General features: G+C 43.6%; 2 protein-coding genes across 3 annotated transcripts in view; one reads left to right on the forward strand and one right to left on the reverse strand.

Annotated features, from left to right (window-relative positions):
• Positions 1–16804, reverse strand: part of BASP1 (brain abundant membrane attached signal protein 1) — a 93362-nt gene that overhangs the window by 37488 nt on the left and 39070 nt on the right. The window contains exon 1 of one of the 2 annotated variants that reach the window (XM_018065750.1): positions 16150–16377. The exons of the other annotated variant lie outside the window; for it this stretch is intronic. The gene's annotated coding sequence lies outside the window, so the exon portion shown is untranslated. Of the gene's footprint in view, positions 1–16149; positions 16378–16804 lie in introns of those variants that run through there. 2 annotated transcript variants of the gene reach the window in all.
• On the forward strand, positions 8273–16623 carry LOC108638396 (basic proline-rich protein-like). The gene is made up of 2 exons (XM_018065477.1): positions 8273–8410; positions 15793–16623. The coding sequence occupies exons 1-2, from the start codon at positions 8273–8275 to the stop codon at positions 16621–16623; spliced, it is 969 nt and encodes a 322-aa protein (XP_017920966.1).

The raw sequence follows: 16804 nt of genomic DNA on the forward strand, positions 1-16804 counted from the left end.
TTTATATTCCTCAACTTTAAAACCAAAATGACATCTTTATCTTAGCAAGCCACATTAAGATGGTTTTTTTTTAAAATAAATCAAGGAAAATATTGCTTAGTAAATTCTTCTTGGAAATACACATCCAAAGGTCTATCAGTCATCCAGTTACTCATTTGTGTCATAAACCGCTGCTCAACCATCAATACCATGTCATTCCGGCTAATCACATATTCCAAGTACATAATCTACAACCTCAAGGCTTCAAGACAAGAAGTCTGGTATGTGAGAAGCCAGCTGTCAGTATGGTGAGTTAGGGATACTCAACAGCACGTAAGACCAAAAATTAACTGCAAAGAGCATCACTGCCCTTTTCATCCTACTACTCAATTTAAATCCAACTCATGGCCCTACAGAGTCGATGATCCCAGGCTGAGCTCTCCTTTCTGATGGCCAGTTCCCTTCAATCCATGCGGATGTGCCATCCTATGTGTTAGCAGGGAGGGACATCAGCAAGCAAGGGGGAGACAAAGGAGCCACAGCTGCAGAGAATGCCACTGGCTAATTCACAAACTGAACTCATTGAAAATGAGACCGTACAAGTCTACAGCCATCTTGTAGAATGCGCCCCATTTCATCTAAAATGAGACCATTTTAAGACAAAGTATTGATTTACTAGTAAAAGTAGCACGTTTATGGTATTAATCATGTAGATGGTATGAGATGCCCAATAGCCAGCCCAACACAGCTCAAAGATAAAGACAATCGGGACCCAGAAATCACTTCACCTATAACCGCACAGTGAATATGTTTTTTTAAAAGTAGACACTTAAAAATGTTGCAAATAAAATATCAATATCTAGAAATGTTTCAGAATAAGTTGTATTGTCAGACTAGACTTGCTTTTAACTGGAACCTTACATTATTATTTCTTAACTACAGGTTATTTTAAAAATCAATTTCCTATGATTGTCAAAAACTACAAACTTTCTATCATTAAGAATGAGGTTACTGTCCTGTGAGAGATCTCAGGGCTGAGAAGAAAATATTTATCTCTAAGAATTTTAGTTCACACTGAAGCTAAAAACACTCAGGGATGAGACAATGAAAGTTGAATACTGACCATCAAAGAGTATGTGTAAATGGTGGGGGTAAGGGGTGGATGAGGAGTAAATTACAACCGTTTAAATTGTGTTCACCCCAACCAACCCAAAGGAAACACTGTGATATCTGCTAAAAGTTACAAGCTGGTTCCTGGATGTGGAAGTACAGCAAAGGTCAGTGCTCTGAAATATGCCTTTATCTGCACAGCGAGATGTCACATGGCCGTAAAACATGACCTCTTATGCCTCCAGTCCTTATTGGACCATAGGTTTCGTGCTAGAAACTGACGTCCAGAGATGAACGAAACAAAGCCTTGTGCTGGAGAAACTCATCATTTAGAGTAAGAGGTCGCAGCATAAAATCAGGGCTGTGTGCTCAGTCGTATCTGATTCTTTGCTACCCCATGGACTGCAGCCTGCCAGGCTCCTCTGCCCATTAAATTCATATTTACTTCATTAGGTTTATAATCTATTAGGGTTAAAATCATTATGCTCATCTGGGGGCCTAATACTCCCGACCTCACAAAGTCTGGTATAAAAATTCAGTGGTTAAGATGCTCAATATGACCGATTCATGGCAGACCCGTGACATTCAAGCACTTGAAAGAACGCATGAGAAGTACAGCTACAGTCTGCCCCAATGTTCACTTGCTATAGTTTCTGTCTGGAAAGACCTCACAGGGTAATACTGCTGTTTCCCAAATAACACAAATTCATTATTTGACACCCTACCTTAGGAGGAAGCCTGGATGCACGAGCCATTAGTACTAATTACTCCATAATGTCACAGGCCTGCAGAACAATTACCACTAAGGTTGGTGCTTGGAAACAGAATAATTACACTAATTGGAGTTCATCAGGTATTCATCTTCACAGTAAGCACAACTGATGAGGTGAAATTGCATGTCAATACATGGAAGTTATCTCAGCCACCAAAGGTGACTTTCAGAGGATGTGTGCCCTCCATGAAATATATGGTCCTGTGGGCAACCTTGACACCGAGCAAATATGAAGCGCTAAGTAAGCCCCAGAACTGCTGGACAGCTCTGTCACGGATCATCAAAACTGACGCATCCCTGCCTCCTGGGTCTTTCCATCCAGAGGAATGGAGACATTAAATAATCACGTCATGTTTTGATCAATTAAGAGCCAAAAGTGCCAAGTGCTCTGAGAGGGATGGGGACAGTCAGGAAAGGAACGTCTGAGAAAGTGGCATTTTTGGGTTGAGGAGTACTTGGACAATAGAAAAAAGAATATTCCAGGAAGAAGAACAATGGGAAAGAGCCTGGAGCATTTGGAAGAACTGAAAGGCAGGCCGCACGGGTGAGGATGGGGATTAGAGGAGGCTGAAGAGGAAAACAGAAGGTGAACACGAGGGAGCTTACAGATCGGCAAAGGATTTTGATAATTTTATTCTACGTGTAACAGAAAGTCATGATAAAAAAGTGTTCAGCACAGGAATGCCATGCATGCATTTAGCAGAGTAAGACCACAGTAATCGAGGAGAGGGGTAAAAACTTCAACTAGGTTCACGACTTAGCGTAGAGAGGAAGGGACGGATTATGAGGGGCAATGATCAGGGAGATGCCCCAGACCCTTGTTGGCAGGAAGATCCCCGTTTTCTGGAATGAATGGAAGAAGGTGCTATTGATCAGAAACTGAACACCGAAAGAAGACTGCAGACATTGGCTCAAAGACAGATGTTGCATAACTTAAAGAGTTAAAAAAATTCTACAGTAACATTGCAGGTTTTATGAAGAAAATTATTTCCATAAAAGATATTAAACAGTACCAACTTTCAATTAGTTTAGGGCCGGTGGCTCATCTAGCTTCGCCAAATTGAATTACTATATTCAATTAGACTGTGGCTTAGTGAGGTAATATTTTTATTGCTATAGTTAAACACAACATGACGTGACCTGCAGCTCGAAACAGAAAGGCAATGACTGAATCACTTGAAAGGGCACTTTCAAAAGTCAAGTGCTTTCTGAAAAAGAGCCGCCAAAGTGTTACGTGAAGATACAGCCACATCCACACTTGTTGAGAATGCCCCCTCAAAGAGTCCCTTCAGTATCACTACTTGTTTTACTTCTTGGAAAGGCCCCAGAATTCATAAGCCTTGATTTTTTCGTTATCAAAAACTTCATATGACTCCTGACACTAACTTCCCTCCACTTACTGTCCCACTGTAGAGAAACCTGTCAAAATTCCAACCATTCTTTCCACATTTGCTTTCTGTTAAAACCTGTATCTTCTAATGTCTTCAACCATCCATCCAATAAAAACTTGCCCACAGTAAGATTCTTCTGGACCCTGAATCCCTACCAACAAGCATGGATGCTGGTACAGGATTTTAAACTGGCTTACACATCTGGTCAACCCTTCCATCTACAATAAGAAAGGCTCTTGACCAATGCCACTACTGGTAGGAGTTGTCTTTTTTCTTTTTCTCCCCCCAGAATACCTCTATTTTAATTTACTCAAGAATAGGTGTCCTTTACATGACCTGGACTATGTCAATCCTTCTCTCTTCCTTTATTCCCTTGCTGTATTTAGAAATATGGATAACCAATGGAAAAGGCTTCATGCAGAGGAAAAGCATGATCATATAGTGCTGGAATGAAAACAGGCTTCACCACATATTAATGCCTATTGATTGGCGGCAACTGCCTAGGGCGGTGCTGAGGAGGATCCTGAGGCCTCATCCCACATCTATCCTGAGTACAACAGAGAGAATAGTACCTGCACATACCCTTTGCCATCCACAGCCCAAGGGAGCCATAGAAATAGGCTTTGAAGTCCACATAGGTTCTACCTTTCCTAGTGATGTGAATCTCAAGGAAATTAATTTCTCTGAATCTCATGTTGTTAAAAGAGAACACTGCTCAGGCTTGCCTCACGTGGATTTGCAAGGAGTAAACCACAGGCACTGAAAGGACTGAAGCTGAAGCTCCAGTACTTTGGCCACCTGATGTGAAGAGCTGACTCTCTGGAAAAGACCCTGATGCTGGGAAAGATTGAAGGCGGGAGGAGAAGGGGATGACAGAGAATGAAGACAATTGGATGGCATCACCGACTCAGTGGACGTGCATTTGAACAAACTCCGGGAGATGGTGAAGCACAGGGAAGCCTGGCATGCTGCAGCCCATGAGGTCACAGAGAGTCAGACTTAGTGTCTGAATAACAACAAAACCAGAGGCTCCAGGGGAGCTGATTCTCCCCACCTCCTTTGTCTTGAGGGCAGGGAACGGGACACTTTGCACAGCGGCTTTGAATATTCCTCTAAACCACCTTTCCTAATATGAAATGGGCTGTGCCCTGCTTTCATGCATATGCTGAAGTTCTAACTTCCTGCACCTCAAAACTTAAGAGGTAAATTAGGTGAAAATGAGGCCAAAGAGGTAGGCCTAAATCCAATAGAACTGGTGTGTCCTTATACAAAGAGATTGGGACATAGAGAGAGACACCAGTGGTGCACACACACATGGAAGACCCGAGGAGGACGCAGCCAGAAGGCAGCCATCTGCAAGCCAGGGCGAGACGTCACAAGAGGAAGCTGAACGGGGCAACACCTTGACTTTGGCATGGTAGCCTCCAGTTCGGGGAGCCTGTCATGGCAGCCCTAGCAGAGGACCCCAGGAACAAAGTGTCCTCCCTCTGCAATTCCTGTTACACACGAGTATCTCCAGCTCTCCTCTCCTGCCCCTCGCCTGCCTCCTCTCACTCTCCAGGTTCCTTTTCTCCCCTGAAAACACTAGAAAGAGGGGGTTGGGGCTTAGAAACGAGGTCACCGACTGCTGATCTAGAACAATAGAGTTTTGCTTCCTGTATTGTACTTACCAGAAACCCTGCCCACACAAGGGGAATCCAGACACTCTCAGGAACAGAAAGGAATGGTGTTCCCCTCTCTCCATCCAGAAACACAGCTGCAAAAATACCCCGTGGAAACTTCCCTCAAGCATAGCCACTTCCTTCTTTTCAGAAGGATTTTCACAAACCAGTATTTAATAAGAAATGCTATTACTCCCAAAGGCGTCTCCCTCTCTCAAGATGGGATGGTTTAGTTAGGGTGGTAGGTAAATGTGTTATCAGAATCAGAATTCAATGGAAATTCTTCCGCAGCCAACTTACATTTCACACTAACCACGGTGCACGTTAGCGATCTAAAACATTTGTTCTAGCAGTTAGATATTTTCTCTGCCAGGTAAACTATGCAAACAACTGCTAACATGTCAGGGCTTGCTGCTTCACCATGCTGTGTGCTGCTAACAGTAATTTTATTATATGATGCTATCTAAATACCCTAAGGGTTTAGGAAATTAAGGGGGCTGGTTTTTCGATATTATCTGCCCCAGATGACACCCTCTTCCAACAGAAATAATGCTCAACTCTATTGGGTTGAGCTTTTCTTCATTTCACTTATAACAGCAGTAACATCTTTTGCAGTATTACATCATTCTGGACTCTTTACCCTTTATTTGGGATCCTTGGCTATCTCACTATAGATAGGAGAAAAAACACTCCTTAAGTAGTGTGCCTAGCAAAGGGGATCACTAACAGGAAATACATATGCAAGCGGTCACTCTTGGTCATAAAGAAGGCAAGTTAAAGGTGGCAGCGTGGGTACAAACCCTAATTTAACTCGGGACAAACCCTAAGTTGCCAACTGATTCCTCTAACCACCACATCTCCCCTTAATATGGTAATATTTGTTGCTGGAAATAAGGATACAGTCATAGAATGTATTACTACTGACAACATTAAAGTTTAAAGTACAACCATGTGATATTTTTCAGGCAGGAAAGGACCAATTAACATGGTTGGGTGAGGCAGAGACATGAGAAGCTTGGTGACCTTCAGACTCAGTTTTTTTTAAATTCTTCTCTTACCTTAGTGGAAGTATGTGTCATAATCCCATCATGTAGTTGCTTTTCTCTGCATTGTAGCCAGCTGAGTTCTCCTAGGAGGACCTCGTACCCACCCACCCAGGAGACTTTAGTATAAATAAAATGAAAGCTAAGCTCTTTGGAAGGTAGAAGCGGAAGCCAGTTAGAATAGAAAGGGTGGAGGTTAAGAGGAGTGGGCTATTGGTTCTGTCTCTTATACCAATGAAACTTTCAATGAGACGTTTCTTTAGTCAACCACTGAATTAGGTAATGGACAAGAGTGATACTCAGATGTGAGTCACATGTAGAAACACATACCTGGGAAACCATCAACCTTGTGTTAACAACCTGTGGGAGACCATTGCTACAAATGCTCTCTGTGGCAGACCATTGCTACAAACACTTGTTACTATTTGTCTGAAAACCACATAGTAGAAGTTCTGGAACCAGGTTTCTAAAGTCCAGCTGGGTGAGCCCTGGGAATTCAAAGCTTGAAGTCTCAACAAAAGATGACCAGGGCTACTGAGAAACTCTAGTCCCGTAATAACCTCTGGTCAATTGTATTCACTGAGACTGGGCAATCACAAGACTCTGTTAAGAACCATTGTCACCATTAATTGTTAATTGAAACTCTTTTTTTCCTACCTTAGGAAAATGAGTCATGCAAATTAGATTCCAGAACACCTCATTTAATCAATCAAGTCTTTAGTGAATACCCAAGTGGTCATATAATCTCACCCAACCTCTTGGATGGAATACAGGATAAAGGAGGAAAGCCATCTCAAATCTATCTGTAAGTCACTGATTTCTCTAGATTTTCCTTTTTCCCAAGTCTTCAACATGCTTAAAGCAAACTCAGATGCTCTTATCCCATGTTGAAACAGCTGAGAATATTCATAAAGGTCAGAGTCAGCAAATCTTCTACAGCCCCTATAGTTTCCAAGACAAGCTCAGAGAGGCTTAAAACAGGACTGTGGGAAGATCCAGTGATTCCAAGGAAATCTGGATGTCCTCACAGGCACTAGATGGTTGTTATTGCTTTCTCTTTTGATATACTATTTCCCCAAGTAGATCCTGTTACTGTTTAACTTGGCTATTGTATTAGTCTATTGGCAATGGTGTTTTGAATGGCCACCATCAGGTAATTGATGTGGGTCTTTTCAAAATTAGTTAGCCAAGCAATCTAGGATACTCGTAATTTAGAAAGCTTAACCAGGAGAAGCTGTTCTCTGATATCCTTTGCCTCATAAACTTTAAAAAAAAAAGGGTTTAATTTGGCTTTATTTAAGAAATATTTCCATTTCTGAACCTGCAAAACTATGATAATTTAAAAGCATTAACAAATTGCAAAGTCATTTGTTTACTGCAGGGTTCCCTGGGGAAAAAATATAAATTTATCTAAGACTCATTCTCTACTTACTGAAATGTCTAAATAGATTGTTTAAAATATGAATTAGAACTCTCTTATCTAAAAATAAACTTATCACAGTTTTCTCCAAATACAAATGCACACAGTTTACATTGCTAAAATTCATTTCAAACATCTGAATATTAAGCTTTATCAAGTGTTTTAACAATTTAAGTACTTCAGTTTCATATTTTAATGACTACTTCAGAAACTTACTGCCCTTTTAAATCCTCTAAATCATCCCAAATACCACAAATGATCATTCTGATCATTCTAAAGAAAAAAGATCAAACCTCACGTTTCATGTAGCTCTCAAGCCAGTAACCCAGACTGTCTGTGTGTGCTAACTCGCTCTGTCTAACTCTCTGTGACCCTATGGACTGTAGCCTACCAGGCCCCTCTGTCCATGGGATTCTCCAAGAAAGAATACTGGGCTAGGTTGTCACGCCCTCCTCCAGGGGATCTTCCTGACCCAGGGATCAAACCCACTGTCTTCTACATATGTTGTATTGGCAGGCGAGTTCTTTATCATTAGTGCCACCTGGGAAGTCCAGATAACCCTAGGAATGGCCAGAAAAACTCATGCCCATCTCTACAGCACTGTGCACACTGGATCTTCCAAGAGATTCTGGAGCATTTCTAGGGCACAATGCTTCACTGCTCTGCTCACTCCACAGCCCCCAAATTAGTCTAAAACCAACTGGCTTTCTTTTCAAACTCCTACCCTCCATCTGCAGGCTCCAAACCCTGCAACATTTGTTTATTTTAGGAGAGAAACAAAGATATGACACAAAAATTTAGTCTTCTGGGCGAAATTATTTTAACGCATGCCATAAATTCTTTAGCATCTGAAGGAAACCACACGCCTATAATAAGAAGAAAGCGGAGAAGATGGCATGTCGAAAAAGCAGCAGCAGGCAGTAAGCACAAGTGGTGCTATCGAGAAGGCGGAACTGGGTCTCTGCTGGAGAGAAGACAGGCTCAGGACTGGATTTTCAAAAACTGTTATCAGGGACTTCCTGGTGGTCCAGTGGGTAAGGCTTCCCCTTCCAAGGCACAGGGTGTGGGTTCCATCCCTGTTTGGGGAACTAAGATCCCACGTACCTCGAGGGTCGAAAACCCAAAACATAAAAGAACAGAAGTAATATTGTTAACAAACTCAATAAAGACTTAAAAAAAAAAAAACCAAAAACTGGTATCAGAGTCAAAGAAAGGAAAGAATTTTTTTTTTTTAAGCTGAAGATAGTAAGAGTTTGACTCAATTAGACCAAAAGGAGGGCTGGTAGGAATGGAGTTTTAGCGGGAAATAACCTGGGTTTCCACTTGGCCACTAACCAGCTCATGGGACCTTGACTAAGCCACTAACATTTCTAAGGTCCTCTGAGTTCCAAAAGAAGTGTTTTAGTGATGAGCTTACAATCCTTCTGTTAGGATGATGCAAGAATTTACAAAGAACACTGAGGTTGCTTTGATAATTAGGAGAGTATTTAAACACAGCCACCGACTTCGTGTAAATGAACCCTTCGTGGAGGTAGAGTGAAAATGGGGTCACGAGTTCAGGACTTGGTTTATTTCTGATCAGGCAACTACAGAGCTGGAAGAGGGCTGACTAGTGTCTCTGATTACTATTTCAAAAGCAGAATTACAGATAAGGCATTCGAGTGATTATTTCTACCTGTGAAGTGCAATGAGGCCATTTCTCTACAGTCCTCAAAAGCAGCCTTTATCATCGTCATCCCCAGAAAAAGAGATGACTTAAAGACATCAGCCTATCTTCACACAACAGGAAGCATTTCTAATCTAGAGGCCACTAAATGCATTTATGGATTAAATATGTATTAGACAGTGTATCTCTTCTAAGATAATTTTTCAGAGAAGAACCTAGCACAACCCTCTCTAAATGAATATTGAAGAGGTTAATATGTTACAATATATTATCCATTTTATCCCAAGTGTCCATATTACATGAGATAAAATGGCCAAGGCTTACGGGAAAAAGCAGCATTGGCCAGCAGAATAGGACTATTAGACATGGATCCAAATTCTATTAATTTCTGTTAGCCCTAGGATCTTATGTACATTATTTAACCCTCTTTTTTTTTTTTTTTTTTTTTGGTCATTTATTCACAGGCAAAATGCCTCTTACAATTTAAGGGGATAAATTTCAATTACAGCATAAGACACATAATAGTCAATAGATGTCCAATTTCATCCCTTAACTTCTCCATATTTAAAAGGAAAAAGGAAATTTCTTCTATGATACACTTACCATACCCAAAAGCACTTTCCCACAGTGGATATCTGACAGATAAATTAATTTCCCTTCTGATTCCATAAGATTCAAAATCCTGTTTAAAGAAACTATTAGAAAAAATAATTTAACCAAAATGAAAATGATTTTACCTTCACTCAACAGTAAAGCCCAGTGTCCAGAAGGCCAAAGATGAATCACTTAGGCAGATCCCTGAATTAAATGCCTGAAAAGTCAAAGTGATTCCAGGATGAACCATCTCAAATATCTCAAAGGGCAAAAAACTTCTTTTTTTTTTTTGGTCACAGTGACTAAGGTTGCCAGGGGGATAATTATTTGCAGATATTTTGTCAACAGGTAACAATACCTTCACATCCCTGAATAAGACAAGCTTTGGTTTTACTCCTGGTGTGGGTGGTGGGGATGTGGAACAGTGTCCTCAGGATTTTAAATATCTAAATTGGTTTTTACCAATCTTTGTACTGACTCCTTTCAGATGCCAATGAATGCACCTTGGTTCAGGACACTACAAAGCCAAGTCTTTTCAGGTATGAATGAATTGTGTCTATACCTAAGGTCTTCCAGTGGAGTCCAGATCAAAACAGAGAGGCTTTCTCTGAAGATCTCCACTGGAGTGGGTTGCCATTTCCTTCTCCAGGGGATCTTCCTGACCCAGGGTCAAACCTGGGTCTTCTGCATTACAGGTAGACTCTTTACCATCTGAGTCACCAGGGGCTGTAAGTTCCAAAGACTTTCACAGTATTGTTTTTCATTGTAATCTAATCCATATGGGGGCTGGGGACCCACTCTGGACTTTTAAAACTAGCATAAGTATCTTGGCAACAACTTCAAGGCATCAGAGCTGCATTTGGAGGCTTTTCTAAACCAGGTTTCTATGTTCTACCTGTCCAAGGTACCCCAACCAGACTTTCTTGCAATGATAACCTTTGAAGTAAGAATATAAACAGCTATAGATACAGAGGAGGAAGGAAAGAAAGCTGGTCCTCTCACCGCTTTACAGTGAGTGTGCATTATGAAGGTTTACAGAATGTATGAGGTATTCTCCTGTTTGATTACTTAATATTTACAGAAACTTTATATTGTAATCTTCATTATACAGATGAGAATTGAAGCAGAGAAGTTAAGCAATTTGACAAATGTCACACAGCTAGTAAATGGCTGAAACGAAATTCTTAAGTCATCCAAAATGATTAAGAAAATAAATCAATTCAAAAACAACTTTAGAAAGCATCTTAAGTGATAAGAAGGAAATGTGGAAATACTTGGCCTTCCCAGCTGAACACCATTTTCTTATATAATCTTGAAATGTGTCCTTATGACCTGGGTCCCTGTGGCGCTTGCAGATGGCTTCCATTTCAAAGACTCTTAAAGCTTTCAGGAATTTACTCCTAGATTTCGAGGCATGCTCAATTAGCACCTCCCCTCTCTAACTTCCTTGACTAGTCAAAAAAACTCTTGCTTTCCCTGTTTTTGTTCAAAAACATCTACTGCCTTTGGAAAGCCTGATTTTTAATGTTCCTTAAACCCTTAGGGTGCAGAAGAAGAAAAATATATTATGAGACTCAGCATCCACGTCATCCCATTTCTGAGTTCCAGAACAAAGAAGAGAATGTCGTTTAATCACTTTGCTTCCTAGGCTTGTGTCTTTTCAAAATTACAATTTAACTACCCACTGGTAAGATCTAGATGATTATCATTTACTTCTGATACGGTTTACTGGACATTTTCTTCTTACATGACACTTACCTAGATGTCTGTCTTGATAGCAGGGGAGGGGACGGCATTTAACAACAATCTTTTGACAGGCTGGGAACTTCTGTGGTTTTAAGACCACCCCTGTATTTTCTCAAAAGAACTGAAATGCCGTCTCTTGAGTTATGTAGGCAGCCGTGGGAAATTCAGTGAGGGTGGCCATTCTGGCGTCATTCAGTTCACATGGGAGCAAACTCCCATTCGGTATCTCATAGAATTTCAAATATGTATCTCCATGAGGTTTGAAATATCCTATTTCTGACTGAATATACTGAAACCCTCAAATCTTAATCAGTATGGAACAAAAACACAGCTCAATATATAGAAATTAGTTACTGATGTCAATCACACTGATGACTACATTGAAAATGCAGACTGAGAGGGCGAGGGGCCCCGAGGAGCCAGCCACTGTACTTAACGCCCTTTTCAGACATGTGTGATCCTTTTTATAGCCTAAAATTAGGAATTATTACTCCAGTTTTACAACTGGATAAAATGAAATTCAGAGTGGTTTGAAGCAATTTGGTCAAAGTGGCCCAGCCAGTGCCTAGAGATTTTTCAAACTGACTCTCCTTTCGACTACACCCTAGGAAACCCCCCTATCAAGAATATTTTCTCTCTAAAAAACATTCTGGCTATTCACAGCCTGGGTTATTTCCTGATACTAATCCACCAGACTTAAGCTGCAAAATTCCCATTGCATTGTATTACCCGAAGTCTTAAGAGTCAGAATAAATGGACAGGATTCAATGAGTTAAGAAAACGTGATAAAACAACAGATTCTGTTCCCATCCCCCCACCCACCTCCAGAACTTCAACTCATATACAAGCTCAGTTTTACCTCCACAGTACCTGGCTTCCAGTTTACCAACTAAAATAATCATCAAGAAAATGTTAATCTTTTGATAGAGGATATAAAGTAGTAAGTTAAAACTACATATTAGAAAAATAAAGACCTAAGCAATTCAGAACATCTCTTTCAACAGAATCAGACACCAAAGGAAATCAATTGCTTTTGATGAACAATAGTGAGCAGGCCTCTTTTTAAATATTTTCGAAACAAAATTTTATAAACAATAATAAAGATAAGGCAGAGCAACTTTATAAATCTTCTGTTTAGTATAAGCATTTGTTTATTACAACTTTTAAAATGCTTTCATGTGAATGTTTAAGACCCTAAATGAACATGCTAATTTAAGATGCTCAATGCAACCCATTTATTTCAGGGGTACACTGGTAAAAATCGGAAACAAGTATCTTAGTAGACCAGCTAGGCTCTCCCTTCTATATACATACTGAGAAGAACAGAAAACTGATTATTTTCCAAAGACCAACATGAAGCACTATAAAATGATATTCTGTATAAACTATTTTGTTTCATATCAGTAATAAAATTTATTTTGTAACATGAGTATATATACATACAAATTGTGTGTGTGTGTTTATACATATGTATATACCTGGCACCTTACTTTCCTTAAAAATGGTTTTGGATTTTGGTAATTTTTTACAAAATTACAGTGGATATTACAGACATCCATTTAACAGTGACCAAATCTCCTAAGTTTTTCATACTCCCCTTATCTTGACTGTGGAATGAAAATGGTTTGAAATTTTCCTTACTATGAAAAAAATTTTAAAGACAAAAATTAACGAGACACAATACATCCAACCTGAGATTATAATATGGTTTGTTCTAGTAAATCCAGGAAGACTGCAACGGATGCCTCCAAAGATAAGGAGCCAGAGCCCTGTAGGACTCTTCCACTCAAATCAGATGTTCAAATTAGGATGGTCTACAGGGAGAAAAGGCTCTCTTCTGCCTGCATAATAAGAGCAAGTGTATCAGTTAAGGAGAGATACGCCACTGGCGCCCCTGATAATATGGTCATTGTTGGCGCATTTTGTCAAAAGGCTCAGCTCCCTTTCTCCACCTGCTAAAGCTTGCCAAAAAGCTAGCCGGGTAAAAGAATAAGGTAACCGATCATTTATAATTCAATTTAAAAATTATCTTGCTCAAAAACCTGAGACTGGTCGAATTGGGGCATACTGGTATATACTTGTTATTGCATGTGATCTATACTCCGACTCATCTGTTCCTCAAAAACATAACCTAAAGAAAAAAAAACCCTACCCCTAGCCCTCTAAACCCTAAAAAATCCACCCAATACTATGGAGGACAGTGGGTAGCAGGTGGCTACCCTCCATATCAAATAAAGGTCCTGATACATTCAACTTGATCAATATCAAGTTTTATTAACAGGAACAAAAAAGATAATTTCCATTTTCCTGCCACGTGTTGTCTTACCAGGGTGTACTGAGAATACTGAAACATAAAATTCTTTCAAGTGTAACGTACCATGGCAAAATGTAATTATTTAGCTCCTTTTTATACACAACAGTTAAGTCTCTTTTTAGCTGGTAGAACAAACTGGCCCAAAAAGAGGCCATAATCTGCATCACTGGAAAGAAAAATCAGTCATCAACCATCAAATGTTGTGTGTCTATGTCCACATATGTATATATATATATATATGGAGACATATATCGATATATACGGAAAAGAAAAATTAAGAACTTAATAGACCATCTTCACCCCAGCAGCCCCATGTGCCTTCTTCCTCCCCTACCAGTGGTCTCCATCTCCATGGGGTTCTTCTCGGATTTTCCTAATGAAACAATGAGGTAGGAATCAAAAGAAAACAGCGTTAGGATCCTGACAAAGTAACGATTTTCTCAGCTCTGGGTTTTGTAGGCCCTCTTGTTCGAAGAAATGCCAAATGTCTTAATTTTTCCCGTAGTGACACCAGGGGCAAGACCCACTGTCATTTTTGAGGCCAATGTCTCTTCATCAAACGGCCAGCAGCAAAAATCTTTCAGACAAACGGTTAACTGATGCAAATTAATAGGGCCACCATCACTGCAGTGCGATACGTTACAGGAAAAAGAACAATGAACTGCACGAGAAAGGAAAAGAGCAGTGTTCGGTTACAAAAACATTAAACCCCACAGTTTGCCCTCAGCATCAAGGCTAATCTTATTTTTCATCAATTGAAATAGCTAAGAAGGCAAAAGATGAGATAGCCTGGGAGAAGAAATATACGCACGGGGTGAGGGAAAACTGTCATCTGTATCCAAGGGTTTCACGCAACATTTAGGGCAAACGCCTTTGTTCCTGGGCTTGGGAAGGGAGTGGGTGGGTGGGTGATGGAGGGATCAGATGGGTCGGCCCGGGCCCTCCACACCCTGCTCTCCGGCGCATGCGCGAGGCCAAGACAAAGGAATAGGTAATTACAGTCCGGATTCATTCATTTTGCCCGCAGTACTGAGGTCTGTGAGCCCCGGTTGTAATCCCTGCGAGGCTGATCCACACCCCTAGTGCAGGAAGACCACCTCTTTGACACTGTTTGATTTTAACCTGCCGCAGATATGCTAGTGGCCTCGCGGCAGACCGAGGCGTGGTTGTCAATCCTGTTCCAGATACTAAAAAATGCACCCATGTGCGCTGCGTTATTTTAAGCAGGGTGAAAATTACACAGGCAAAGACTGTTCACTGAGTTCGTTTCAAGGCGGAAATGTCTCTTGAGGAAGCAGATAAGGAGCCCAGCCAAACGTTCGATGAATATTCATGAAAAGAATGCGGTTTGTAGCCACGCATTGTGTGTGCGCTCGGATCCAAGGATTCTGCAATTTTTATTCTTTGGGGAAAGAGGGAGGAGGCGATTGGGCGAAGAAGGGGGAACAGGGACCAGGCGTCGGGTTTCAGTATTAGCGCTTTAGGCAAAACCTACTAAACCCTAAACCTTCGCTCCCGGCCGGGCTGGGCGGCGAGGGGCCGCGCGCTGTCAGGTTCAAGCTCACACCCTCCGGGCCAGAGCCGCCAGAGGAGGCGCCCAGCGCATTCTCCGAACTGAGTGCTGGAGACTAGGACACGCTCAGATGGAGCCCACAGGTTAATGGCAAGGCAGCTCGGCCCCCTCCCGGGCTGGGGCTCTGATCCGCTCAGTGGTGCCTCGGGAGGCACGTTGTCGTGTGAACCTCGCATTCCTCGGCCACCCCAAGCCAAGATTCAGGAGTCCCAGCGGCCAAGGAAACCCATTTGCTGAACCAAAAAGCCACCTCCTTCCTTCTGATCACACCACGTCCCCCCGTATCCCTTCTCCCCCTTACACTCTCGCCCCACCCCACCCCCACCCTTCGTCTTCTGCCGCTGCGACCCCCGCACCCAGCGCCTTCTTCCCGGCGATGAGCCGGGCGGGTGACAGCCTCTCCCACCAGACTCACAAAACGGTCTCTTCGGGACTCAGTGCACCGGAAGGGCTTCACGTTCCGCAATCTCCTGCTGCACTAGCTGCTTTCCTCCCGCTACCCACCACCAACTCCGCTTAACAGGCTCACCAGCCCCCCATCCCCCCAGCCTCCCCACCCTGCGAGTGGCTGCAGCCACCCACCTCGGGGGGCCGCTCCCCCCATCTCTCCAGTCCCCCGCGGCGCGACGGAGCCCTCCCCGAGGGATCCCCACCCCCACGACCAGCGCCGTCTAATCGGGGGCCCCGCACCACTCCCCCTCCCCACACCCCCCATCCCGGGCCGCGGCGCCGAGAGAGAACAAAGGGCCTGGGGGGGGGGGGCGGGTGCAGATGGGGAAAGAAGGGGGTGCCGGTGGGGGGAAGGGAACGGAGGCCCCCGGGGTGGCCGGCACCCCCGGTCCGCGGCGGCTGCGGGGGCCACCGGGGCGCGCCTCCTTACCGGGTCTGGGTGCCTGTGGCCGCCCCGAGGCGAACGCGGTGCCGCGGAGGGGCCCGGGTCGCTGGGCGTCGTCCGGCCGGGTGCCTGGCCGCTAGGCGGGAGGCTCTCTCCCCGGCTCGACGGCGGGGAGCCCGGAGCGAGGAGCGAGCTGTCGCGCTGCTGCCGCCGCCGCCCTCGCCGCTGCCGCTACTGCCCTCGCCGCCGCCGCCGCAGCCTCTGCATTTCTCGCGCGCGCGCTCCCCCTCCCCTTCCTGCCCTGCGCCCTCCCCCGCGCGCCCGCCCGCCCCCGCTCGCCCCGCCCCCCGAACGCCACTCCCCTCCCTCCCGCTCGGGGCCCCGCCCGCCTCCGGTCCGCTCCCCGCGGTCCCCCAGCCCCGCCCGCCCGGGTACCCCCGCCTGCCTTCTCCAAAGGGCTGGTTCCCCTCTTCTCCCCGTCCCCTTCCCTCCATCCCCGGGCCCCTCCTGCCTTCCTAGCCCACTCCCAACCCACCTCCCCTCCACTCCTCTCCAGTCCTTGGCCCCCCATCTCCGCCGCCTCCCCTCCCCCCGCAGCGCCGGCGATGTTTGGGGCACACACACACACACACACACACACACACTTGCTCTCCATTGCGCCCCCCTCTCTCTCTCCGTCTATTCTGTTTGGAACGGTTGG

The sequence above is a fragment of the Capra hircus genome, chromosome 20 (assembly GCF_001704415.2).
Source record: "Capra hircus breed San Clemente chromosome 20, ASM170441v1, whole genome shotgun sequence".
Classification (NCBI taxonomy): Eukaryota; Metazoa; Chordata; class Mammalia; order Artiodactyla; family Bovidae; genus Capra; species Capra hircus.